This window comes from Sus scrofa, chromosome 9, assembly GCF_000003025.6.
Source record: "Sus scrofa isolate TJ Tabasco breed Duroc chromosome 9, Sscrofa11.1, whole genome shotgun sequence".
Classification (NCBI taxonomy): domain Eukaryota; kingdom Metazoa; phylum Chordata; class Mammalia; order Artiodactyla; family Suidae; genus Sus; species Sus scrofa.
The window spans coordinates 85,530,865-85,558,471 of NC_010451.4; the positions used below are offsets into that span (position 1 = coordinate 85,530,865).

General features: G+C 35.3%; 1 protein-coding gene across 3 annotated transcripts in view; it reads right to left on the reverse strand.

Annotated features, from left to right (window-relative positions):
• Positions 1-27,607, reverse strand: part of ISPD (isoprenoid synthase domain containing) — a 291,746-nt gene that overhangs the window by 111,464 nt on the left and 152,675 nt on the right. For 2 of the 3 annotated variants that reach the window (XM_021063407.1, XM_021063404.1), the window contains exons 7-8: positions 15,945-16,022; positions 15,417-15,509 (exon numbers count right to left, since the gene is read on the reverse strand). The exons of the other annotated variant lie outside the window; for it this stretch is intronic. In XM_021063407.1, the coding sequence (XP_020919066.1) occupies positions 15,417-15,509; positions 15,945-16,022 (171 nt within the window). The remainder of the gene's footprint in view (positions 1-15,416; positions 15,510-15,944; positions 16,023-27,607) is intronic. 3 annotated transcript variants of the gene reach the window in all.

Consider the following 27,607-nt stretch of genomic DNA (forward strand, 5'->3'; position numbering starts at 1 on the left):
TTTTTTTTTTTTTTTTTTTTTTTTTTTCTTACAGAAATAGGTGTTGCAGCAAAAATATCTAGGTTGAAATGAAGAACATGGTACAATAGTTTTCAAAAGTTTTCACCAAGTCATAAGATTCTAAACTGGGACTAGAAGACCTTCACTACTGCTATAGGTCTGCAAGATTCAATACACCTTAGCTCCTTTAAAAGAAAAAATGTTAATGGCACTTAAATCAGTAGGCTAGTGCTGTTCACCACAGATTCCATAAATTAAGGAAAGAGAGCATAAAAATGAGTTCTAGGTAAAGTATTTACACACCTACAAACTACCTATGTACCCCATCCCTGACCTAAAACAAATACGGGTTTATTTATTCAGAATCAGCTCAGAATTACAATCTGGGGTCTGTAACTATGGTGAGCCATGTGCAAGTTCCTCCACAGCAAGGGAAGAAGGCGGCTTTAGAAGGGAAAAGGAAGTTGGGGGTGGGAGGGTGTGGTAAACAAAGAGTCCTTGGCTTAGTGGCTTTCCATTCCCTAAGTCCATTGCCAGGAAAGAAAAGGAGTGTTTGTTCTACTTATTGGACTCGACTGTAATCACAGGGCATGGGATCTCCCCCTTTTGGTCTCCCAGTTCTTTTTAAAAGAAGTTAATATTTATCAATTTTTGCACCACTAAACCAAGTACTTAAATTATAAGGAAACTTTGAGACATCAAGTAGTAGAACACAGGAGAGTAACACAGACCCTTTTCTGAATACACAGTATTGCTGAACATTATGCTAGTTGACATAAGCAAGTTTTAAAGAAACAGATATGGACATTCACCTTATGAAATATATTATCATGTTGACAAAATCTAAGCATGAAGAAATAGGATGAATCTCAACATTCTCTTTAACCACATGGCAAAGCCTGATGACATCATGAAAATCAGAAAATAATCTCCAGCAGATGTACTTACTTCCTAATACGCATAACATAAAATTTAAGCATATACATAACACTGCTACTCATTCTGAATTTTAAAATATACCAACTACTTACAAGTTCAAGGAAAACATTCAGTTAGTACAATGCAATCAGTTTTAATTCTAAAAACAAAGCAGGTTTATACAACTATAGCAGAAGTTTGCAAAATGGTCATGATAACTCCAGAAATGTAAATGTTTCTGCCTTAATAAAACAAACGTACAGTTTGGACAGGCTTGCATCCATTGAAATGTAGCAAAATATTTCATCTGGGTTGAGTTCTACACATTTGCTTATAGCTACATCAAGTAGATATTCTTTAGTCTCTTTTTGTACCATTCACTAATTTGCTACACGTAAATTGCAGTAAAAATAATATTCTCCAGTTAGGATGCCACTTCTGAATGTTCTTTTCCATGCACACACAAAGAAGGTTAGCTTCCCACCCGCCAAAAAAAGAATGTAGTTTCATTTGTTTTGAAGGTAAAAAATTTACTCCTATAAACTAGTACACAGCTTAAATATTTAACATGTGGGGAGCTTCATAGCTTTGTGGGTGGGCGAGGTTTCTGGCACTCAGAGTTTGGAAAAGATTTCTCTGTGCCTCAAGTCCTCTACATTCAGTTCTACACATGCTTTATATTTGTCTTAGTAACCATTTAATATATACCTGGTCCCAGATGAACTCCAATTAATTTTTTTATGTTTTAAAATGTGATTTTTCACTTGTCTTTGAGGACAGGTACATTAAAGGGCAATCGTTAAGATCACATCCAATGTTCTTTAAAACATCAGTAATGTCCCGTAATATCACATTTAACACTTCTGTCTCATTCCTGAGTCCATGTTCACAGGAAGGACTGAAAAGGGAGACAGGATTTGTGGTAGAAGGGAAAAGAAACCTTTTGTTTATTTGACTAAAAAGAAAGTCAATTTGTGAAGCTTAAGTATATACCCAAGCAATGTATTGCTTAATGCCCACCAAAGTGGAAAGAAGGATGGTCAAAATCAAAGTCCTGGTAATTATTAAATAATTGAGTAATAAAGAACTAGTAGATAGATCAGAGTTTCTTTGAATCCACACATTTGATACTGGAAAATTACCAACATATGTGTACAGAAAAGTATATTGTATGAATGAGGCCCAACATCTTCAAAACATCACTTTGTAAAAGAAATTCAAGGGAAATCTAATAATTAATGAAACTGGCCAATATTAATCAGATCAAAGTAAGAGTTTATCTTAAGGATTAAAATAAAACCAAAATCTTTAGAAAAACATTCATCTCACTTTAACTACTTATGAATTCTGCGGACTCTATTAATAAAAAATTAATTTAATGAATTGTACTTTGAAAAAGAAAAAACAAGCTTTTAAATATTCAATCACTTCACTTTAGATCAAGTTTAAATCTATGCCATCATGAAATTCAACTAACAATTCTGATGAATAGAAACTAATTAAGCTGTAAGCTATCATAGACACTCAGAGCAAATACCTAACAGTAATTTTTAAATCTTACACTACCAGCAAAGCTAGTAGGTTGGGAACTAAGAGCACGCAACAAAATAAAATAGCACTTTGCATTAAAATATTAACCATACAAAAGATTTAAATGTTTCTATTGATACAAAGAATTAAAAAGTGAGTTTTGGAGTTCCCGTCATGGCACAGTTCTTAACAAATCCGACTAGGAACCATGAGGTTTCGGGTTCGACCCCTGGCCTTGCTCAGTGGGTTAAGGATCCGGCGTTGCCGTGAGCTGGGGTGTAGGTCGCAGACACGGCTTGGATCCCGCATTGCTGTGGCTCTAGCATAAGCTGGCAGCTACAGATCCAATTCGACTCCTAGCCTGGGAACCTCCATATGCTGCGGGAGCGGCCCAAGAAATGGCAAAAAGACAAAAAAAAAAAAAAAGTTTTATAGAAGTAAAAATGTTATATTTGTGTACACTTTTTTCAGATCCTTATTGAAAAGATCAAAGAAGTAGTGGGATGAGAATTACATATTTCAAACAGTCAATAGAAAAACCTAGTATTACTTTAAAACATGTACAAGTAATCATAAAATCAACATATTTTCAGATTATTTCACACAACTGATTCTCCTATGAGGACATAATTCTGCCATTTTTGTATTATGCCGCAATTACCTGAAGCATTGCATACAACTACAATTAACTTATTCACCATCTGTATCATCTGTAACAAATTTTAGAACCAAAAGTTAAAAGCAATCCCAATATAAAGCAATGATTAATTTAGCTATATTATTTGAAACATTTAACACTATATTTACGTATTTTTATGTTCGAGAAAACTGAGAAATTGTCAGAGAAAATAAACCACTGAAGAAATTACAAAAAGTATGTGATTCTTCACTGAGTTTAGTACATAATTTTTATATATTTTAGTGACTTGTCAAAATTTCATTTTACATGGTAAAATTTATTACTGTCTAAGCAACAGTTATTAAAGTTGCCTGCAGTCCATTAAGATCAGCAATTTCTGATTTTTTTAAAAAGTACGTATTTTTGGAGTTCACAAATAAAGACACTGTACGCATTTAAGCAAACAACTATGAAGCCCATTATAGTACTCTGAATTTCTAAGAATAATTGATTCTGTTTTTAATGTACTAATATTTGTCTTTTTTTTTCTTTTTTTGGCTGCTCCTGCAGCACATGGAAATTCCCAGACTGGGGTGCAAATCGGAGCAGCAGCTATGGCCTACACTACAGCCATCGCAACAGTGGATCCAAGCCACATCTGCAACCTATGCCACAGCTGATCCTAAACCCATTAAGTGAGACCAGGGATTGAACCTGCATCCTCACAGAGACAACATTAGGTTCTTAACACACTGAGACACAATGGGAACTCCTATGTACCTATACTTATAAGTGAAAATGTCAAAGCAAGTTCAAGTTAATAAACATTTCTGAATGCCTACACACACAGCGTTGGGAAAGGGAAAATGACTCAGCACAGGGAGTATCAATGAAGGATTCCAAAAGGAAATACTGTCACTCAAACTTTAAAAATAGCAAGAGTCAATCAAAGAAGATCTAGAAAAGTGATGTCTCAGGTAGCAAAACTCACCAGAGTAAACACAGATGTGTCAAGTAATATGGTGCATGTGCAGAACGAGAGTAGTTCAGTATCACTAGAGGGTAAACTGCTCAGGGAAGAAAGGAGAATAAGGATGATGAAATCAAGGAAGAGCCAAACCAGCCCAAACCTTTATGATCTGACTGAGCTTGGTCCAGGAGGGGATAAGGAGCCTCTGGATGGTTTAAATAATGTTGGGGTTCAGGGCAGCCCACCCTAAAATAACCACTTTAACACACTGATTATTTTTAACTAAAGTTACTTGAGAAGCAGTGGTTACAAGAAGGATACTCTAAGCCTCCACTATGTCTCCTCAAAGCAGGAAATAATTTCCCATGTGGAACCTACTCTCTCCATACCAGGAAGTAAGGAGACATCCTTATGGCCTGAGATAGGGAATTCAGGGCCACGGAGTCTATATATCAAACTCTGCTGAATTTCTTCAGTACTTAGTACCCAAGCCTAAGTTTCTTTGTCTTATCAGTTCTCTTCACCAATTTGTTGTTTCTTTGTCTAAAGGGTATATAAACAGCCTGCTTTGATCACTCTTGGGTATCATATCTGTGAGAACCTTGTACCTAAAAAACTAGGTTTTTTTCCTATTAATCTGCCTTGTGTCAATTTATTAGACTAGCCTAAAGAACCAGGAGGGGCGAGGGGAATTTTTCCCTTCCTGACCATGAGAAGAGTGTTGTAGGTTTGTGGTTAGAAAAACCTGTCATGGTGGCTACGATAAGGTCAAAAGTGAAAACAAAAGACTGTTAAGAGGGACAGTTCCTGAGGGAAGAAGATGAATTTCAGTTTTTTAAACTATTAAGTTTAAAAGTGCATTAGCACTTGAACATTCCTGTCAAAACAGAATAATGGCATTAGATGTAAAAACAGAGGAATTGGTACATGAGTTAATACTTTAAATCATGAAATTTGAAGACCCAGAGAGTATACGTCTATTAAAGAATGTCTAACAGATGATTCTTTAATAAAGGTAGTAAGAAAATGTGGCAAAGAGATCATTTCAGATTGAAAATTTAAGCCAAAGTTCAAGAAACTAGGGCCCCGGGGGTCAATGCAGCTTCCCGCCTATTTTCTGTGAGTCAAATTTTGCTGCCATAGCCACACTGGTGCTTTGACATCTCGTCTATGCTGCCTATACACTACAGCCGCGGAGTGGAATAGGGCAGCCAAGACCCATGAAGTCTAAAGTATTATCTGGCCCTTTATGAGAAAAATTTCCCAACCCTTAACATAAAAATTTATCTCAGATCCAGGCAAAGAAAATGGCCTGAATTATCTCTTATAAAATGAGAGCATTCTACTAAATGATTTTTTAAATCCTTTTCTTCTTTAACAATCAGCTGTTACTTGAAAAGGATAAGTATTGATATCCCTTGAGAATGTCATGTGGTAAAGCGAAATGAGCACAATGCTTATTCTTGAACTGAGGATAACAGCAACAATGACAATCAACCCAGGACTGCTCTGAGGATTAAATGGGATCATTTTTTTTTTTAAATAAAAAGAAAAGGAGAGTGACCCATTATTTCAAACATTCAATAAGTCTGTTACAACCAACATTAACATAATTATACTAATAATATGCATTAGCAGGCCACATTTGGGGTGGGAGGTTCTGAGAATTGTAAATGTAGTGAGAGTTCCATTTCTTACAAATGGGAAGAATAACACAAGATCAATGGATTCTCACTGGTTGAGCAAAAGCCCTAGAACTCAGTTATTACAGTAAACACATTAAATGCTAAGAAAAAAAATTTATTGTACTTTCTCAAAAGTTCTAGAAATTGAGTATAATACTCAGAATACTAAGAGACAAGCACGCTTAACAGTCTTGTCATTCCCAACTAAGAATTGTCCATCACCAACACTAGCATTATCTTGGCAACACTTGTTGCATTCCACCTTAGCAGGTACCAGTGAATAACGTATCCCAGCATTTGGGATAAGCTTCAAAATCCTATAAAATAAAACCTGCGGTGCTTGTGAAATTGAATCACACTATACTTTTCAAAAGTGTCACACATAAAGTTATTGCAAGTAGGGTTCAAGCCAAAGCATGTTTGAATCAAGAAGCTTTTGCATTAATTCCATCACCTTTCCATTCTTTCAATAAAATAACAGTTAAGGCTTCCAGAGAACTACCAAAGTAATCTATTTTTAGGTATAGATTTTTACCCTAAGGGAATAGAGCTTAAGGCCTAGAATATTCTTACCATCTTCCTGTCTGCTAATGATTCAAACCACAGTCAAGATTTTGTTTTATTGTTTCTAGTTTCTCTCTGAATGTAAAACATTAATTCAGGGAAAGTTTCATTAAAAACATTCTATGTGTTACTCTTTCCAAAGAGAAAGGATATTACACTTACTCTTCATAGAGCTGGACACCACTCAGTCCTGCAAATTTCAGCTTTCTCCTTTATACCTAAGATCAACGCTGATCTTCTATTCCAGGCTAAACTGCTCCTTTCTCAAACAGACCTAATGTAAGTTCTTACCTTGGAGTAGTGGGTAAGAAGGGACCATGATCAGGGTCCTGTAAACTCCGGGCCACTAGATCACTTTCCAGGCTGACTCTGGTCATTTAATTAAGCTCATGCTAATATGAATCATCATTCAATAAAGCAAAAATAGGTAAATAAACTTATTTCCTTAATTGAAGATAAAATAATCTGGAAAATTAGCATATATGGACATATTCTTCTGAAGTATAATGTAGTCTTTTTAAAAATCACATTATTAAATGAGCTACATGTATGTAAAAATACCTGGCACACAGATGTTCAATAAATGTTACATGAATTAATATTAAGCATGTAATTAGTTAATGAAGAGACTAGAGTAAGTCCCTGTCAAGTGCTAACTAGACAGCACCTAAAGTAAGTTTAAAAGGAATAGTTAAGAAATAGCACTGGGCTGGAGGGGCTGTGGAGAAAAGGGAACCCTCCTGCACTGCTGGTGGGAATGTAAACTGGTACAGCCACTATGGAGAACAGTTTGGAGATACCTTAGAAATCTATACATAGAACTTCCATATGATCCCGCAATCCCACTCTTGGGCATCTACCTGGACAAAGCTCTACTTAAAAGAGACACATGCACCCGCATGTTCATTGCAGCACTATTCACAATAGCCAGGACATGGAAACAACCCAAATGTCCATCGACAGATGATTGGATTCGGAAGATGTGGTATATATACACAATGGAATACTACTCAGCCATAAAAAAGGATGACATCATGCCATTTGCAGCAACATGGATGGAACTAGAGACTCTCATCCTGAGTGAAATGAGCCAGAAAGACAAAGACAAATACCATATGATATCACTTATAACTGGAATCTAATATCCAGCACAAATGAACATCTCCTCAGAAGAGAAAATCATGGACTTGGAGAAGAGACTTGTGGTTGCCTGATGGGAGGGGGAGGGAGTGGGAGGGATCGGGAGCTTGGGCTTATCAGACACAACCTAGAATAGATTTATAAGGAGATCCTGCTGAATAGCATTGAGAACTATGTCTAGATACTCATGTTGCAACAGAAGAAATGGTGGGGGAAAAACTGTAATTGTAATGTATACATGTAAGGATAACCTGATCCCCTTGCTGTACAGTGGGAAAATAAAAAAAAAATTAAAAAAAAAATTAAAAAAAAATTAAAAAAAAAAGAAATAGCACTGGTGTGAGTTTTAATGATTAATAAATTATTTTTTAGAGAGTAGGGCCTGGGCTAAACTTGGAAAAATAGATTCCTTGGGAGAGAGGAGAAAATCTCGCAGCTCTTGTTACAGAGAGAGAAAAAAAGAGGGACACAGGCAAAAAGGAAAAAACTGGACTTAATAAAAACCAAATTATGAAAAGAAAATAAGGGACAAATACAAAAGAAACCACCAATTGAAAAAAATCCCATGAGTCTTGCGATGAAGATTAAAATACAGAAGGTATTAAAAACTGCTCAGAAAAGGAATATTATACCTGTTTCATACTCGACATGACTATAATAATCTGAATTGCTTACTGTATACAAAAGACATCCATGGTGGATCATACAAAGGTAAAAAGATGTCACAAGATGTTGCAGTATAGATAATATTTTTGGGAAAGAGAAGCTACTAAGATACAATCAAGGGCATCCTTCGCTTACACATAAAGATTCTAAGCTAAAGTTCAGAGACATGAAATAACTTGGCCAGGCTAATAGACACCTGTTATCTGCATTCCTAGTACTTGTACCTTAAACCCCATTGCAGGTTCACATCCTTACCACACCAAAGATCTCCTTAAAGTCACAGCCAATTCTTTCTATTCAACACCTCCTTTACAAGAATATAATTTATTTTTCTCTAAGAAGTAAAATCCTTCTTGATATTATAATCAAAGTCAGGCCTGGCATGTTTATATTAACATATGTATTAGTTAATTTATAATTAATGACAAGTATAACATGTAATTTAAAAATAATAAATGGTATTGAAAATGTATTTGGTCCCATCTTTGTAAAGAAATAGCATAACATAATTAAGCTACATGCTATTTCCATCATTTAAAATAGAATCCAGTGCACAAACAAATCTCATAAGAAGAATCCCAGGCATATTTTTTTTAAAATGGAATTACCAAACCAATTGCTTATTTCCTTTTCTAGGGCAAAAATTAATAAGCCACCTAACAAAGGAGGTTGGTTTCATTTATTTTGCCTCCTGAGCATTTCATGTTAAATGTTATAAACTGATTTACTAGGACAGCATAGGCAAATAAATTCACAAACAACTTTGCCCATCTGATCACGTTCAGTAAACTACTTAAAGTAAGAAATTAAATAGTGATTCCAAACCCTGTGCTTAATCGAGAAAAAAAATTATTCAGAAAATGAGAAAAAGGCCTCTGGAATTCATTTTCTGTGAAAATAAGTAACCTCTATTCAGACTTGGAGAAGAGACTTGTGGCTGCCTGATGGGAGGGGGAGGGAGTGGGAGGGATCGGGAGCTTGGGCTTATCAGACACAACTTAGAATAGATTTACAAGGAGATCCTGCTGAATAGCATTGAGAACTTTGTCTAGATACTCATGTTGCAACAGAAGAAAGGGTGGGGGAAAAAATGTAATTGTAATGTATACATGTAAGGATAACCTGACCCCCTTTCTGTACAGTGGGAAAATAAAAAAAATATATTAAAAAAAAAAATAAAGACTACCAGAAAGTATGTCCTGCGAGAATCAGTTCCTTACTCATCACCAGTTACATGTCCATCACAATTAATCTTAAGGAATTTCTACATCCTTAACACAAACTCTTCAGCAACCATTTAGCTGTAAGCAAATACCTCCCAAAACTTGAAAAAAAAAAAAAAAGTCAATTCTTTCTATTTAACACCTCCCATAAGAATGACTTCATCATTCCTCAACTTTGTGTTAGATAGGAATCCCCTCTTGACTGAAATTGCAAAAAGGCTCTAAAGGCATTTTAAACCAGTATTTATTTAGATTTTATTATTGATTTAGACAGGAAATATCTGAGACCTACTGTATAAGAAGAAAACAAATGAAAACATATGTAGAATTTGTGGAAGTGATCGCATTTCTGCCACTAAAGCTGTATACAAAGATAAAAGAGAAAACTTTAATGTACCCTAAGTCATGACATTATAAAAATTTAATATGGAATAAACTTATAATTTTCTATAAGGGAAAAATTAAGGTATCCCTAAGGCTACAGTAACAGCATGGTTGAGACTGGAGTAGAAAAGGGAGTTGGACTTACTCCCTAGTCCATTCACTGGCTATTAAATTCACACACACACACACACACACACACACTATCCATTAAAAAAAATACATAAACTAGACACCAAAGACATAGAGTTGACCCTTGAACAATGTGGGGGCTAAGGACACCAACACTTTGTGCAGTTGAAAATTCACTTATAACTAATAGCCTCAGAGTACGTCATTTCTCCTCCATCCCGCAGTTCCTCTGCTCCCACAGGCTCTCTAGGATTGTGTAGTAACGTAGTATTTACTATCGAGAAAAATCTGCCTCTAGGCGGACCCTACAGTCCAAACCTGCTTTGATCAAGGGTAAACTGTAAAGAGTAAAGCCAATATGAAGGCAGTAAGAATTTACCAAACCTTCCTTGTTTTTTAAGAAATTGTGCCTTAACACGTCTTCTTCCTACAGTAATAAGGTTAACAGAATGACATATACAGAACAAGGAGTTAAGTAAAAGGTGAAAAATACATATTCTGGGTTCTGGTAAGGGATTTAACAGGATCACAGATTTTTTAACTTATATTCAATAAAGGCTCAGTACCCTGTGAAGTTAAAGAAAGAAACCATTAGACTTAAAAGAAGTAATCAATATGTGTTTCCAACTGTCATTTGTTCTTTATTAGGAAAAAATATTAAACACATATATGTATGTATATGTATATTTTTAATATTTTTCCGTATTATTTAACACATTCATGAGAGCATAAAAGTAACAAGTGTATATGATAAACTGCACATTGGATTGATTCTGTTCCTGGCTCTGCTATTGGTGAGCCGTGAAAGCTTCTGGAAACAATTTATCTCTGTGACAGTTTCCCCAGATGTGAAAGTATCAAGTGTCAATGAATAGCGGTTTTCTATTTTTTTATTTGCTGACATGTTCAAATAGTAAACATTTTGAAGTATTTTAAAGATCATATATTTTGATCTGTTATGTCAATAAACCACTTCCCGGTAACTAGAACTAAATTAGGCACTTGCGAAGGTTTATTTATGTTTCTCAAAGCATTAAAATTCCATTGGGAATTTGTTTTTTGCTAAAGTAAATTCATGAAAAGATTCCTATCTTCTTAAAGCACCAATAAAATTACTGTCTACACTGTCAGAGGAAATTAAAGCTTTAGAGTAATTATCCAGGTAATTACCATAAAATAATTTTGCTATGGAAAGTGATAAACTATTTTATCAAGTAAAATTAAAAGAGTTCGCTTAAGTTCTCAATTTCGAACCTCTATTTAAATTTGTGGCCGACTGCTTTCTGCTTTTAAAAACTAAACATATTTTGGTGCTTATTGTTTCAGTGTATTAGCTATGATCACTGAGTAAATAAGAATATACTTGGGAGTTCCCATTGTGGCGCAGTGGTTAACGAACCCGACTAGGAACCATGAGGTTGAGGGTTCGGTCCCTGCCCTTGCTCAGTGGGTTAACGATCCGGCGTTGCCGTGAGCTGTGGTGTAGGTTGGAGCCGCGGCTCAGATCCAGCGTTGCTGTGGCTCTGGCGTAGGCTGGTGCCTACAGCTCCGATTCGACCCCTAGCCTGGGAACCTCCATACACCGCAAGAGCAGCCCAAGAAAATGGCAAAAAAAAAAAAAAAAAAAAAAAAAAAAAAGAATATACTGTTCACTGTCTCATTTGATAGTAGTACTGAAGGATATTTTGTGGAAATCAGGCCAGATCCAAATAAATTAGAGTCTCTATTTTATTTTTTGGACCTAGAAGGTATATTTTGATAGTTTTACAATTGGTTTTATGTAATCTTGGATGGAAAATGGTTATGTTAGTTTTATCTGCTCAAACTCTCCTCTCCATTGCTGGGGAAAAAATACCTCTGTCAACATTAATTTCTAAGCAAAGACTCAGCCTACAATTCAGACTCTTAGCACTTTTGTGTCTTGTACAATTTAAGTAAAAGCCTATATGTTTTTGGGAGTGATTTTTATATCTGAAATTTTACGAATTGACTTTTTAACATTTAAAATAATTGCTTTTTCTAAATATTGATCGCTACTTAAGTAATGACCGAAAACATGTAAGAGGGATAGAACACAGAGCTAAACATGTCCCATATTGATAGCTATTGTATCAGATGATTCCAAAAAGGGCTTTCAGATGACTGTCTTGACAGCTGAAATCTGAAATAGGTGCTAGCAGTACTATACTCACACCCCTGGTAACCACAAGGAAGAGAGGCTAACAAAAAAACCTCAGTCAACTCAGGATAAAATCTTTGCTCCTCAGTAAGTTATGCGATAGATTAAATAGCAACAGAAATCACATCTGAAATGACCCTTACAGATAATTCCTACACAATTTTATGAAAGAAAGCATTGACTTTAGTAAGGTTTTTTTCTTATTCAAAGACATAGAAAGGGGTCTAAATTTTTTCATGTCAACCAGTTTTTAATTTAAGAAAGAGGTTTTTGGTTTTTTTTTTTTCTTTCAAATACAGGGTAGGCAAGTACAAGGTATGCTTGATGTCTGAGTATGTATTCCCAAAGGCTCACAGTTAAAAGACCACATAGGATAACAAATATCTTAAGGCACACAGATGGACTGAGAAACACAAAACTTATAAAGTGACCCCACCCAACTATCTCTGCCCACTTTAATGCTAATACCTATTTTACCATCAGTCAGTCTCCCACTGATTGCAGAAACATGGAAAATTCTGATAGTTCAATATAACTACTGTTAAATTAAATTATACCTTCCAGAACAAAGGATTTTTAAAGTTGATCAAATTAACACTGGTAAACTCCTTAAATCATACTCAACATCATCAACAATTAAGAAGCTGGCAAAATCAGACTACTTAAAATACATAAAAAGGATGTAAGAATAATGACCAAGCAGATGATCTAAAAGGATATTTTGAATGAAGTAGTAATAGATAATCCTTTTTACAAAACTAAAAATATTCAAAAGTATTTTTGCAAAATGACTATTTGAAATGAAGCATGCCACAACATTCTCTTGTAACTATCTGCAAGATTATTCAAAAAAGTTTATTTTGCAAACATAACATTTTTAAAATAGAAGATAAAATTATTTAAAAAAATATCTTAGTTCTTTTCAAATAAAATCTCAATTATGTGTCTTACTCTTCATGGTAAAATTATGTTCCTTTCTTAACATGGATCTTTAAGCAGTAGCCTCTCCCCACCAGGCTATCTTCAATAACAAAGACCTCCTACATTAAATATTTCCTAATCCATTTTGCTTTCATAAAAGCCAGGGAGAAGTTATTTTTGAACAACCAAGACACCTGCAGAACCAGAACTAAAATCTAATCATCCTAAATACCTAGAACTCAGCACCATTAACTGTCTACTCCTTTAGTACTTAGCTCCCTTTAAGGGATAAATATTCCAGATGAGGTTACAAGTCACATGTACCTTTTCAAGGACTATTGATGACAGCTAACAAGGAATTCCGTAGTATTTTTCTATGTCTAGATGAAAATATAAAACATAATGTGGGCTGAATCAATAGTATAGGCCTGACATCAATTTTTAGCACTGAGAACATGATCTGAAGTATTTGTCAAACAAATGTCCCAGTGAAACTGACCTTTAGTCCCATTCCTTCTGAGTATTTCTCCTTGTAGAGTAAAACATGACAACACTGCAAGTGACAACTTAATTAGATATCCTCTTAGTTGAAAAAATCCTCACAAACACCTAGCCAAATACAATTTTGCTTTGCATCTTGCTGATTCTTACATATGAAGTGAAAATGAAAGTTGATAAACTTTAGCATAGGAAAAAGGGCCACTGCACTTCATCTCAGCCAAGACAAAACAGGCCTTTAAACATTTACAATACATGCATTCAACAACTGTTGTTTCGCATAATCCCCAAATAAAAATGGAGATACTTTTCTTTGACACTGATGCCACTTTCAATGGATTTTCTGATGAATAAAAATTTACCTGTTGAACAAACTCTTCTTTGACCATTCTTCTCAGAATTTAAAAATGCTTAACAAAAGCCTTACTTAAAAAAAAAAATCCCCCATGGTAGAATCCTTTTTGTCTTGGTTTAATCTTCCAGCAAAGTAACTCAGATGGAAGTGAAGTAGAGAAAACATAGCCTCTCAGCTGACTGCCATAGATAATATATAATATCTTTTTAATTATATAGCTAGGTACACACATATACATATATGTTTGCATATGTATTCATTACACTTAATATGTATATATGTCTATGTATTTTTACCACTAATGTGAAAATTGCGTTCCCAGATATCTAGACTCAAATTTAAGTTTTTTATTTTACAATTAATATGATTGTCCCACAAAACTCTGTATTTGGTGACTATTTGAATGGTTATGTCAAATTTTAAGTCACAGGGAAACTGAAACTTTTGGGGGTAAAGTAGCATTACGTAAAGTAGCATCAGAAGGAAAAGATATTGAGCAATTACAGATTACAGAACAATTCAAAATCCAGAGATGGGGGCTCCCATTGTGGCTCAATGGAAACTAATCCAACTAGTATCCATGAGGATGTGGGTTCGATCCCTGGCGTCACTCAGTGGGTCAGGGATCCGTCACTGCCATGAGCTGCGGTGCAGGTCGCAGATGTGGCTCAAATCCCATGGTGCTGTGGCTGTGGTGTAGGCCGGCAGCTGCAGCTGTGATTTGACCCCTACCCTGCGAACTACCATATGCCGCAGAAGCAGCCCTAAAAAGAAAAAAAGAAAAACTTCAGAGACAATTTATGTGATTCTCAATCCAAAAAGGCAGCATTCTTTGCCTTTCCAGTGATTTGTTGCATCCAAAAGATCCAGATTCTAAATATATTCTATTGAAATATTCCTATTAAGTTTACTAATAACCTTAACATCATCACACAGAGTCTATCCATGCAATGAGAAAATAATGGGTTAACAAATATTAATTATAGAGTTACAATTCTTCAGCTTGTTTTTTTGTTTGTTTTAATGGCTGTATTCACAGCATGTGAAAGTTTCCAGGCCAGGGACTGAATCTGAAACACAGCTGCAACTTACACCTCAGTTGTTGCAACACCAAATACTTTAACCCACTATACCTGGCCAGGGACTGAGCTTGCATCCCCACAGCAACCTAAGCCACTGCAGCTGGATTTTTAACCTACTGTACCACGGCGAACTCCAACTCTCCAGTTTAAAGTAAACATTTTACAGTTTTTAAAGTATGTTGATTTATAGTATACAGACTTATACAATACTATTCTCAAACTGGTTCTAGTAGACATTTCCTTCCTAACTAGAGGATTGTCCATCTTTTCCCTTAGTTTGACTCAGAATACTAGGTAGCCTACCCACCCCCAAAAATCTGACATTTACTGGAATACACAAATTGGAATTGTACAGAAGTCAACAGAAAATTAAATTCAAATATTTATGGAAGTAATACAGAGGACTGACGTTGAGATACAAGAGTGACAATAAAATACAAGAAATAGGTTTTAAAATGCTGTGTGCATATGGCTTTGATGAAGAGAGGTAGAGGAAAAAGGTAGAAAAGTTGAATTCCAAGGACAAAGCCCAAGTTTGAACAAATTCACTTACTGAAATAACAACAACAGGATATAAAATGGAAAGATTACTTTCTTCAAGCATATTCAGTAATTTATGGGTTTCTTCAAAATCAGAGGTCATAACCTGAAAGATTATAAAAATAAAGTGAAAAGACATACATAAATGACTTAAGAGTTAATTCAAGGATAGAAATGGAGAGCTTTTACATAAACATTCAAATACCTATCAAGCTTAATTTTAAACTGTCAAAATATTTTAAAGGACACCCATGAAATTAGAGCTATTAAAATTTAAATTGTTTGTTAATTCAAAATTTCCTATCTGCTTTATATCAAAAAATTGAAAACATTATCTAAATAAATATCACCTTCTTCTCGTTATGGGAATTATTAGAAAATATTTCCCTACTACGAAAGATAAAAAATAACATTTCCAAAAACATACTGTATAACACAACTAACCTATCAAAATTTTACTGTCAAATATTTGAGAATCGAGGAAACTAAGTACTCTTCCACATTATATTTATACAAATCCTCAATGCATTCAATCACTTACATTCACACAAACAAAACTGTAGCATTGCTCTAAGAGGATTTGCTGAAGATCTTTTCCAGATGTGACTTTCTTCATATGCTAGGAGAAAAAATTAGAGGGAAAAAGAGTTTATAAACTAGACAGAAAGACCAAACATAAACAACTTTATGAGCACAAAATTTCTATAGGTACACAAGGCCAAGGACCATGTATAAAATAATAATTCAGAGTGAAGTTCACAGGGCTACCAAGAAGAAAAAATTAGTCCATAAATAATTAAAATTATTGTAGCAAAGAAGGATATAATAAATTGTTTTATATAAGAAAAAATATCTTGAGAACAGGCTCAAGATATCCATGAATGGGTAAATGGTCTGACTTTTCTTACATGGGAATAGGGAAATACTTTGCTTTTTATTACACAAAAATGTATTGTAGAGAATATTGGAATAAAATTTAAAAGTTGATTAGACAAGGCTTGTTAAAGGACTCTGCAAGCATATGAAATACTACAGTTACAAGGAATAGATTTAATTAAGCATGGAATGACTAGAAACAGGGGGAAAAAAGAGATGATCATAATTGGCCTTCTTCTGAAGGTTCAGATCAACATGCAGAGTAGCAAGATCCTCAGCTCACCCTTCCCATGAACACACCAAAACCACAATACTTAGAAATATTATCTCTGAGAAGGCCTTGTAGAACAGCAGCACAGACTTTCTATAGATAAGGATATTAAGAAAAGGACACATCAAGACATGTAGGACAGGCAGAGAAGCAGAGATGCAGTCTAGTCAGAACTCCCACCTCAAGTGCAGCAATCTGTAAGGAGGAGATGTATCACGACCATGAAGATTCCCCCTGAGGGGAATCTGAGCCCTACATTGGCCTCCCCAGCCTGGGGGACCTACACCAGAAAGGTGAGCCCTCTAATATCTGGCTTTGAAAGCCAACAGGGCATACACATGGGGAGAGCCAAAGGTCTATTGGAAGTTGAGATTCTGCTCTTGAAATGCCATGCACAAACTCACTCATCCAGAAGCCCAACACAGAGGTAGTACTTTCAAAAGAGCCTTGGTACAAGAAGGAGATTCAGGAGTTGCCTTCGTGGCTCAGCGGTTAGTGATCCTGACTAGGATCCATGAGGATGCAGGTTGGATCCCTGGACTCAATCAGTGGGCTAAGGATCTGGCATTGTCGTGAGTTGTGATGGTCTCAGAACCCGTGTTGCTATGGCTGTGGTGCAGGCCAGCATCAGCAGCTCCAATTTTATCGCTAGCCTGGGAACTTCCATATGCTGTGGGTGTGGTGCTAAAAAGCTAATAAATAAATATAAAAAGAAGGAGATTTAATGATGAATTTTAGGGCATGTGCTGGAGGGATAGAAATCTGGTGGAATCTTCTCCAGAGAAAGCAGCACTGGCAGGCATCTCCCCCCCGCTCCTTCCACCTTGACAGGTACCATTTCTCTCAATTTTCATCAGCCTAGCTAACACCTTGTACCTTGCCCCAGTATTCCCTTCAGAAACAGCCCTGCCCAACCCACCCAATTCACCCAACATGACAGGGTTTTCCAAAGCAGCTCCTGCCTGACTCCACCCTATGGTTAGCCTGAGCACCAGCACCCCTGCTCTGAGGGGCCAGCCCCACACACAAACACACCTACAGCAGTTGTGAACAGACTTATGAGCCAGCCAGGTCAAGGACCAGCATACACTTTCTACCTGTCTGCAACAACTGTGACCCAATCACAAGGAGGGCTCATGTACCCCAAATAGGGGGTACTCCTAGAGCACCTGGCTCTGGTGACCAGCCAGGAGAGAATTACCACGAGGCCCCATAGGATACCATTTATATAAAGCCACTCTCAAAACCAGGCTATATAGCTGATATACCTCATACACAGAAAAACAAGGAAATAAAAGAGTATCTTCCAAGTGAAAGAAGGGAAAACTTAAAAAAAAAAAAGAAACATTTATTAAATGAAGAGTTTGAATTAATAGTCATCAATATGCTTAATGAATGGGGATAAAAACAGATGGACTCAGTGAGAATTTAAAAATCAAATATAGAAAAGAGACAGAGCTAAAGAATAAAATAATTGTAATGAAAAATACACGAGGGGATCAATAGCAGATGAGAAGATGCAGAAGAACAGATTACTAATGAGGATGATATGGTACAACAAATCACTCAAAACAGCAAAAAAAGGTAAGAATTAAAAAATTGAGAATTAAAAAAAAAATTGACTGCTTATACAATATCAAGTATACTAATATTTGCATTATAAAGGTCCCAGAAGGAAGAGAGAAAAAGAGAGAGAAGGACAAAAAAAACCTATTTGAAAAAATAATGGCTGGGGAGTTCTCGTTCATGGCACAGCGGAAACGAATCGGACTAGGAACCATGAGGTTGCAGGTTTGATCCCTGGCCTTGCTCAGTGGGTTAAGGATCCAGCGTTGCCATGAGCTGTGGTGTAAGTCACAGATGCAGCCTGGATCTGGCGTTGCTGCGGCTCTGGCGTAGCCTGGCGGCTATAGCTCCAATTAGACCCCTAGCCTGGGAACCTCCATATGCTGCAGGTGCAGCCCTAAAAAAAAGGACAAAAACACAAAAAAAAAGAAAGAAAAAAGAATGGCTAAAAATGTTCCAAACCTGGATAAAGAAAGAGACATCTAAGTTCCAGAAGCATATTGTGTCTGAAACAAGATGACAAAGAAACCCATACCAAGATACCCTATAATTAAAATGCAAAAATTTAAAGACAAAGAAAATGAAAAGCAGCAAGAAAAAAACAAGTTACATACAAGGGAAACTCCATAAGATTATCTGAAATTTTCCAGCAGAAATTTTATAGGCCAGAAGGACTAGCAAGAAATAAAGTAAGAAAGGAGAAAATTTACAACCAAGAATACTCTACCTAGCAAGATTATCATTCAGAATTGAAAGACAGTTTCCCAGAAACAAAACTAAAGTAGTTCATCACCTCTAAAATGGTCTTACAAGAAATGTTGAAGGGAATTATTTAAACAGAAAAGATCATACCTAGAGACCAGACATTTATAAAGAAAAACTAACTGGTAAAGGCAAACATATAGTAAAAGTAGATCGAACACCTATATAGCTAGTATAAAGATTAAAAGACAAAAGTAGTAAAATCATCTGTGTCTAAAATATTTCGGCGACATACAAAATAAAAAGATAAAAAATATGGCATCAAAAACAAAACATGTGGAAGAGTACTTTTAGAATGCATTTGAACTTAAGCCACCATCAAGTTAAAATAGACTATTAAATACGTAGTTTGTTATGTATGAACCTTATGGTAACCACAAATCAAAAACCTCTAACAGAAACCACAAAAATTAAGAGAAAGGAATCCAAACATTACACTAAAGAATGTCATCAAATCAGAAGGGGAAAGAACAAGAGAAGAAGAAAGGGATAAAAAACTACAAAACCAACCAGAAAACAACAGTATCTACAAACATTAATTCAAACAAAAAGCACTAAATGCTACTATCCAAAGACATAGGCAGCCTTTTGACCAAAAAGGCACATGAAAGAGCTCAACATTTTTAATTATTAGAGAAATTCAAATCAAAACTACAATGAGGGGAGTTCCCATTGCAGCACAGCAGAAACGAATCTGACCAGGAACCATGAGGTTGCAGGTTCGATCCTTGGCCTTGCTCAGTGGGTTAAGGATCTGGCATTCCTGTAAGCTGTGGTGTAGGTCCCAGATGAGGCTCAGATCCCGTGTTGCTGTGGTTGTGGCATAGGCCTGGTGGCTGTAGCTCCAATTTGATGCCTAGCCTAGGAACCTCCACATGCTGCAAGTGCGGCTGTAAAAAGTGAAAACAAACAAACAAACAAAAATCTACAATGAGGAACCACTTTGCAATATTAAAAATAGCCATCATAGAAAAAAATCTGCAAATGAAAAATGCTGGAGAGGGTGTAGAGAAAAGGGAACCCCACAAACTGCTGGTAGGAATGTAAGCTGATACAGCCACTACCAAGAAAACGGTATGGAAGTTCCTTAAAAAACTAAAAATAGAGCTACCATGTGATCTTGCAATCCCACTCCTGGGCGTATCTGGAGGAAAACAATAATTTGAAAAGATACATCCAACCCAATGTATACACTGATATGGTGTACATATATGTGTGTGTATACATGTGCATATGTGTATACACACACACATGCACACACAATGGAACATTACTCAGCCATAAAAACGAATAGTCTTTTCATTTGTGGCAACATGGATGGACCTAGAAATTATTGCACTAAGTGAACTAAGTCAAACAGAGAAAGACAAACATCATATGAGATCACTCGTGTGCAATCTCAGAAAATGGCACAAATGAACTTATTTATAAAACAGAAGCAAAATATTAGCAACCTGAATTCTATAACACATTAAAAGGATCACATATCATAATCAACTGAGATTAATTCCAGGGATACAAGTTTAATTCAATATTCACAAACCAATCAACATGATATAACACACTCATAAAATGAGGAATAAAAATCAGATGATTGCCTCAACAGATCCAGAAAAAGCTTTTGACAAAAGTTAACATTCATTTATGATAAAATTTCTCAAAAAAGTATAGCAGGAATATATCTTAACATAAAAATGGACATTTATGACAAACTCACAGCTAACATCATACTCAATGCTGAAAAGCTGACAAGGACAAGGATGCAAAACACTTTTATACAATGTAGTATGGAAAGTCCTAGCCATAGCAATCATCTCAAGATAAGAGCTAAAAAGCACTAAAACTGGAAGGGAAAAAATAAAATGGTCACTATTTGCAGTTGCCATGATACTACATATAGAAAACCCTAAAAACTCCACCAAAAACCTATTAGAATAAATGAATTGAGTAAAATTATAGAATACAACCTCAAAATATAGAAATCTGTTTTATTTCCATACACTATCAGAAAGTGAAATTAAGAAGGCAATTCTATTTATAATTGCATCAAAAAAACCCTAGTAATAAATGTAACCAAGGAGGTTAAATATGTGTACTCTGAAAACTAGGAAACATTGATGAAAGAAATTAAGATGACATCATTGCATGTAAAGATATTGTGTTCATGGATTGGAAGAAAAATTGTTAAAATGATGATACCACCCAAGGCAATCTACAGATTTAATTTGATCCCTGTCAAAATACCAATGGTGTTTATCTTAGAACTAGTACAAATAATTCTAAAATAGCTATGAAATAATAAAAGGCCCCAAATAGCCAAAGCAATCTTGAAAAAAAAAAAAAAAGAACAAAGCTGGAGGTATCACACTCATACTATGAAGCTATAGTAATCAAAACTGTATACTACTGACACAAAAACAGACATATAGATCAATGCAACAGAGTAGTGAGCCTAAAATAAACCCATACTTATCTAGTTAATTCATTTATGTCAAAGAAACCAACAACACATAGCGGAGGAAAAACAGTCTCCTCAATAGACAGTGTTGAGAGAACTGAGCAACTATATGCAAAAGAAGGAAACTGAACCACTTTCTTATACCACATATAAAAATAAACTCAAAATGGATTGAATACTTAAATGTAAAACCAGAAACCATAAAACTCCTAGAAGAAAACACAGGCAGAACACTCTGACATAAGTAATAGCAATTTTTTGGAATCAGTCTCCTAGGTCAAAGGAAACAAAAGCAAAAATAAATAAGACAGTTAAATTGGCAAGCTTTTGCATAGTAAAGGAAACCATCAACAAAATGAAAAGACCAACTCTTAAATGAGAGAAAATATTTACATATGATATGACCATAAAGAGTCATATGCAAAATATATAAACAACTCATACAACTGAGTATCAAAAAAAAAATTAAAAAATAGACAGAAGTCCTGAACAGACATTTCTCCAAAGACGACATAGAGATGTTCAGCGAGCACATAAAAAGATAGTATCACTAATCATCAGAGAAATGCAAATCAAAACTACCATGAGATATCACCAGATACTTGTCAGATTGGCTATCATTAAAAAGACCACAAATAAATATTGGCAAGAATGTGGAGAAAAGGGAACCCTAGTGTCCTGCTGGTAGGAACATAAACTGCTGCAGCCACTAGGGAAAACAGTATGGAGCTTCCTCAAAAAATGAAAAATGTAACTATTGTAGTAACTAGCAATTCCACTCCTGGGTATTTATCCAAAGAAAATGAAAACACTAATTCAAAAATATATAAGCACCCTTATGTTTATTGTAGCAGCCAAGATATGGAAGCAACCTATGTGTCTATCAATAGATGAATGAATAAAGAAGATGTGGGGTGTGCATGTACATGTATCTTATGAATACAAAATATACACACAATGGAAATACACTCAGCTATTTAAAAAAAGAATGAACTCTTTTCCTTTGCAAAAACATGCATGGACCTAGAGGGTATTATGTTAAATGAAGTAAATCAAAGAAATTCATTTATGTGCGGAATCTAAAAAACAGAACAAATGAACAAAACAAAACAGAAACAGACTGGTGAGAACAAGGTAATGATTATCAAAGGGGTTGGGAGTGGGAATAGGGTGATGGGCAAAATAGGTGAAGAACATTTAGTAGTACAGACTTCCAGCTGTAAAAGTTAAGATTCCAATTCCAGTGGCTCAGGTTGCTATGGAGGTGAAGGTTGATCCCCAGCCCAACACAGTGAGTTAAAGGTACAGGAATTGCCACAGCTGTGACTTGGATTCAATCCCTGGCCTGGAGATTCCATACGCCACAAGTGTAGCCATGAAAATTAAAAAAACAAACTCATGGAATTTAATATGCAAAAAAGGGAATCTAGTCAAAAATATTGTGGTAATCTTGTATGGGGACAGATGGTTACTAAGCTTATCTTGGTGAGCAATTCATAAGGAATATACATGTCAAATCTCAATGCTGTACACCTAAAACTACTATCAACTATACTTCAATTAAAAAATAAAAACAAAAATTATAATATAGAGAAATAAGGCGAATTAGGGCCATGGTAATAAAAAAGATCATTACCAGAGGTAGTCCCAGACTAGACATAGAATAGCACATATACTACAAAAGCTTTCCTCATAAAATTTTTATTCCATATAAATTGAATATTCTAATTAATCTCTATTTTTTCTATTACAGCTATATGAACAAGAAACCACTAAACAAGGGATGTGTTATAATGATATCTTTGTTATTGCAACTACATAAAAAATAACATTTCCATGGTTAATACTGGCACTGCATTTAGAAAGCTTCACAATCCTAATTCTGGAATACAATGCTTGTTCCATAGTAAAACATGAGCCTCTGTACCTCAAAGAACATTCCCTCTTCAGTAGAATTCAGCTTAATTATACTTAATTGTGCCAGAATACCTGAGAAAAAGAAGTGAATATTTTGAGGTCTTAGCTATGCTATAGAAATTACTTGGCTCATAAATTTAGAGAACATTATTTTGGTTTCAAGTTCTTAAGTACAAATTTCAAAGAGCACATTATTAAAAAAAATGACTTTCATAGTCATCAACCACATATTGATAGTAAAATAAAGAGGAAATCAGTTTCCATTGTGCAACACGGAGTTTGTTCAAGGAGTCACATCTTCTAGATATTACAGGAAGCTTTTCTCAGGGATTTCTCACATATCTAAACAGTTTTAAAGCCATGAGTAGCTAATTTACTCTAGATGGGCTTTTCATGGATGTTCACGTGGCAGGCAAACTTGCAAAGATGAACATCTCCCTTCTTGGAGCAGATCTGCTTATGCTCCAGAGAGTAAAGACATCTCTCTCCATAGAGCATCTCTGCGTGGCATTCTAGAGTAATAAAAACAATGTCTCTCTTGTTCTGTAAGAGGAGGATGGGCTGGTTTTGCCAGCAGTCCCTGTATAAGGCCAGGACTTCCTAATATCAAGATTCTTCTTCAACGAGCTCCACGCCCCAGCAACACCCAGCCATAATTGCATTTCTTGGTGCTGCACTGTTACTCTCCTTACCACTTCTGTTGTAACAAATTGTCTTTTCCCTGACACTGGAATTTCATGTCTTTTGCCAATATTTACAATATTGGCATGTGTGTTTGCATACAAGGTGGCTATAATCCTCAGATCCTGCTTTGTTTCTGACTCAACAGATATGAACTAAGGCAACCACATCATCAGATCTTAAACAAACATGAATGAATTTTGAACCCCCCCGAAAAAAGACTTACTATGAAATTCTTCTAGATGGATATAAGTAAGCCTAAGATGAGAACTTGAGAGACATTCCAGTTTATCTTTTTCAAGTATTAAAATTGATAAAATTATTAAGGACAAGGTATGGAAACTTGGAGGATAGAAACATCTTTTAAATCACTAGCAAATGCCTGACAAATAAGTTTTAAAAACTTACCAGTTTTATTTTTAATGTTTCAAGAACAAAAGCAATGTTTTTGTTCTTGAAACTATGCAAGTTTCTTTAAAAAGGTTAAAAAAAAATCCAAAAATACCCCTACCTAGAAATAACTACCCTGAACATCAGATAAATATCATTTCTATAATCCTCTATTAATACTACATGCAGTAAACTGGCAGAACAAAAAGATAGCAGGACAAAAGTTAATAAACTTCGCTAAAATAGAATGACATGCATATCATTTTTAAATTATTTAAAGTTAGCAAAAAAATTTAAATATAATAAAACTAAAGACACTGCTAAACTTCAGATAATTCTTCACCCTCAAAGAGCTTTTCCTAAACATTATCATGGACAATATTAACACACATCATTTCTAAGACAGTATTAATTGATTTCCTTCTACAAAAGAGAATGAAATAGCACCTTTTTTTTTTTTGTCTTTTTGCTATTTCTTGGGCCACTCCCACAGCATATGGAGGTTCCCAGGTTAGGGGTCTAATCGGAGCTGTAGCCACCAGCCTACACCAGAGCCACAGCAACACGGGATCCGAACCGCGTCTGCAACCTACACCACAGCTCACGGCAATGCCGGATCCTTAACCCACTGAGCAAGGCCAGGGATCAAACCCACAACCTCATGGTTCCTAGTCGGATTCGTTAACCACTGAGCTGTAACGGAAACTCCTGAAACAGCACATTTTAAATCTTCTACCACAAACCAGTTCTGGTCAATTGCATTTGTACCCTGATGAGGTTTATTAGACTCAAAGCCTGTGCTATAGTCATAATTCACACAATTTAGACATGTCTACACTCAAGAAAACTGTTATAAACTTATAAATGGAGAGATTTTGTTTAAATTAATTCACTTCTCTAGTTGATGAACTTTGGATGCAGATAGTTTTTTTGTTTTTTTTTTTTTTTGGACCAAACCTGCAGTATATGGAAGTTCCCCAGCTAGGGGTCAAATTGGAACTTCAGCTGCAGGCCTAACCCCAGCCACAGCAACACCAAATCTGAGCTGCATTTGTGACCTACACCACACCTTGCAACAATGCCAGATTCTTATCCTGCTGAGAGAGGCCAGAGATCAAACCTGCATGCTCATGGAGACTACATCAGGTTCTTAACCCACTGAGTCACAATGGGAAGGAAATCCAGGCTGGGGGTTTGTTTGTTTTAAACAAAAATCTTACCATTTTTAAATTCCTTGAGTTTTTTATACTGGAAGAATAGCTTAGCTGGGAACAAAAGTTCAGTTCCACACTTTCTTTCTCTCACAGATTTGCAGTCACTGTACCACCAACTTCAAACACTATTTCAAAGCATTGTCCTCATACTTTTTAAAGTTGTGTCTCATTTACTCCCTCTACATTCACCATTTTATTGGGTAGATGTCAACATCAAGTTGCTCTACCAGGAACTAGTCATAGAAGTCCCATATGAATTATTTTCCTATTGTCTAACTAAATGACTATTTGGCTGCTGATAATACTCTTCGATTCTACTTTCATTCCCTCCAATGTTTATAGGCAATGCTTCATTGTATATATTTGGATGATGAGTATTGTGGAGATGCAAGAGGTCAGGCAGAGTATCTTTTCTCTAAGCTTTGTTTTTTTTGCTCCTAGGTGCCTACCTGAAGAATTCTTTAAGAGGAAGTTCAAAATCCTAACTAGAATCAGACTATATTTAATTACGAATTGCTATTCCTCAATTTTTCCTGCAAATATGCCCTTTATGTCTTACAGAACCAATTTTTCAACTCAAGAAAATATTCTTCTAACTTCCATAATAACTTCTTGATTTGTCTACTTGACCTGTCAACATTATCCATGTTGGATGCCTTCATCATAATTCACATCTATTCTCTTTTAGTTATCATTTAATTTGTACTTGTAATACATTGTGATTATCTCAAGTTTCTATGATAATTACCTGACCTTTGCTAAGTATTTCTAAAATAGTGTGCTCTAATTGTTTCCACAGTTGTCAGTCACTATTAATCTCTTGCAATGCCATCTTCTGAATTTTCAACTTTCTTGAACTTAGATTTTTATTGGGTTATTCTACAGAACCAAAAGGTGTGAAAATATTTTGAGGGATAGGAAGACTCTTGAGGTTTCTTGAAGATTTTTATGATCAGATTTGTGTGTGCTGTGATTATTTTTAGTATACATTGTCAAGCTTACTAAGTATTATTTTTACCAGCTGAAAAGTTAAAAATGGTAAGCACTGACAGTTTCTCTGACTCTTCCTGAGGTACTGATGATAATTAAGGGACTTTCTCTGACTTTTCACTGACCTTTATTTTTTCATCCCCTTTAAAAAATACAAAAACCAAACTACATTTTTTTTCCATCTTGAAATTGAGACTTTTAAAGTAATTGTTTCCAGTGAAGTTTAATTCTTTTATTTGGTCATACTGCTTTTCTCCAAAACAGAAAACAAAGAATAATTTCCATGCTTAAGTAAAGAAACTTAGATATTACCTAAATATAGATGAGGAGACTTTGACACCTTTAATAAACAAAGAACTTCTTACATGATGCTATTAGGTTGTTTATGAAAAAGTTCTATGGCATCATTTTATGCTGTCATTCCCAATGTTTCCACACTCAAACACAACAAATGGAACAACCTCCTGGCTAGAATTCCTTGTTCTATAAATATTTTGGTTCAAGGAACATTTAAACAAAATTTAAAACAAACTTCCAATGTGTGTAGTAAAAATTTAAAAGTATATGTTAAAAAAAACCCACCATGAAATACTTTCCTTACGCCATAAAAAAATAAGAATTTAGAAGATATTTACTACCAAATAAATGAAAACATCTGCATATTCAAAATGCTATTTAAAGTAGGGATATTAAGAAGGCAGACGGGTTGCCAAAAAATATTTTTCCTTTCAAGAGGAGTTAAGGCTTAACTAAAGCTGAAAATCTTTAATTCAAGTCTCACAAGTCAGAGGTTCAAAAATGTGTTTCTGAAAAGCCAAGCTGCTTTTTACAGAACATGTGGGCTGGATCATCTCTGAATCCATCTATTTCTCACCTTCCTGCCATTCAAAATGACACTAACGTCCATATGAACAAGGGAGTCAGAGAGATGCACTTTCTACTCTGTAGATGACACATTAACAATTCAAAATCTTTAGGTTGCCAAAGGGCAGGGAAGTGGGGAGATGTTGGTCCAAGGGTACAAAGTTTCTGTTAGGCAAGATGAGTAAGTTTTGAGAATTTAATACATGGCATCACAG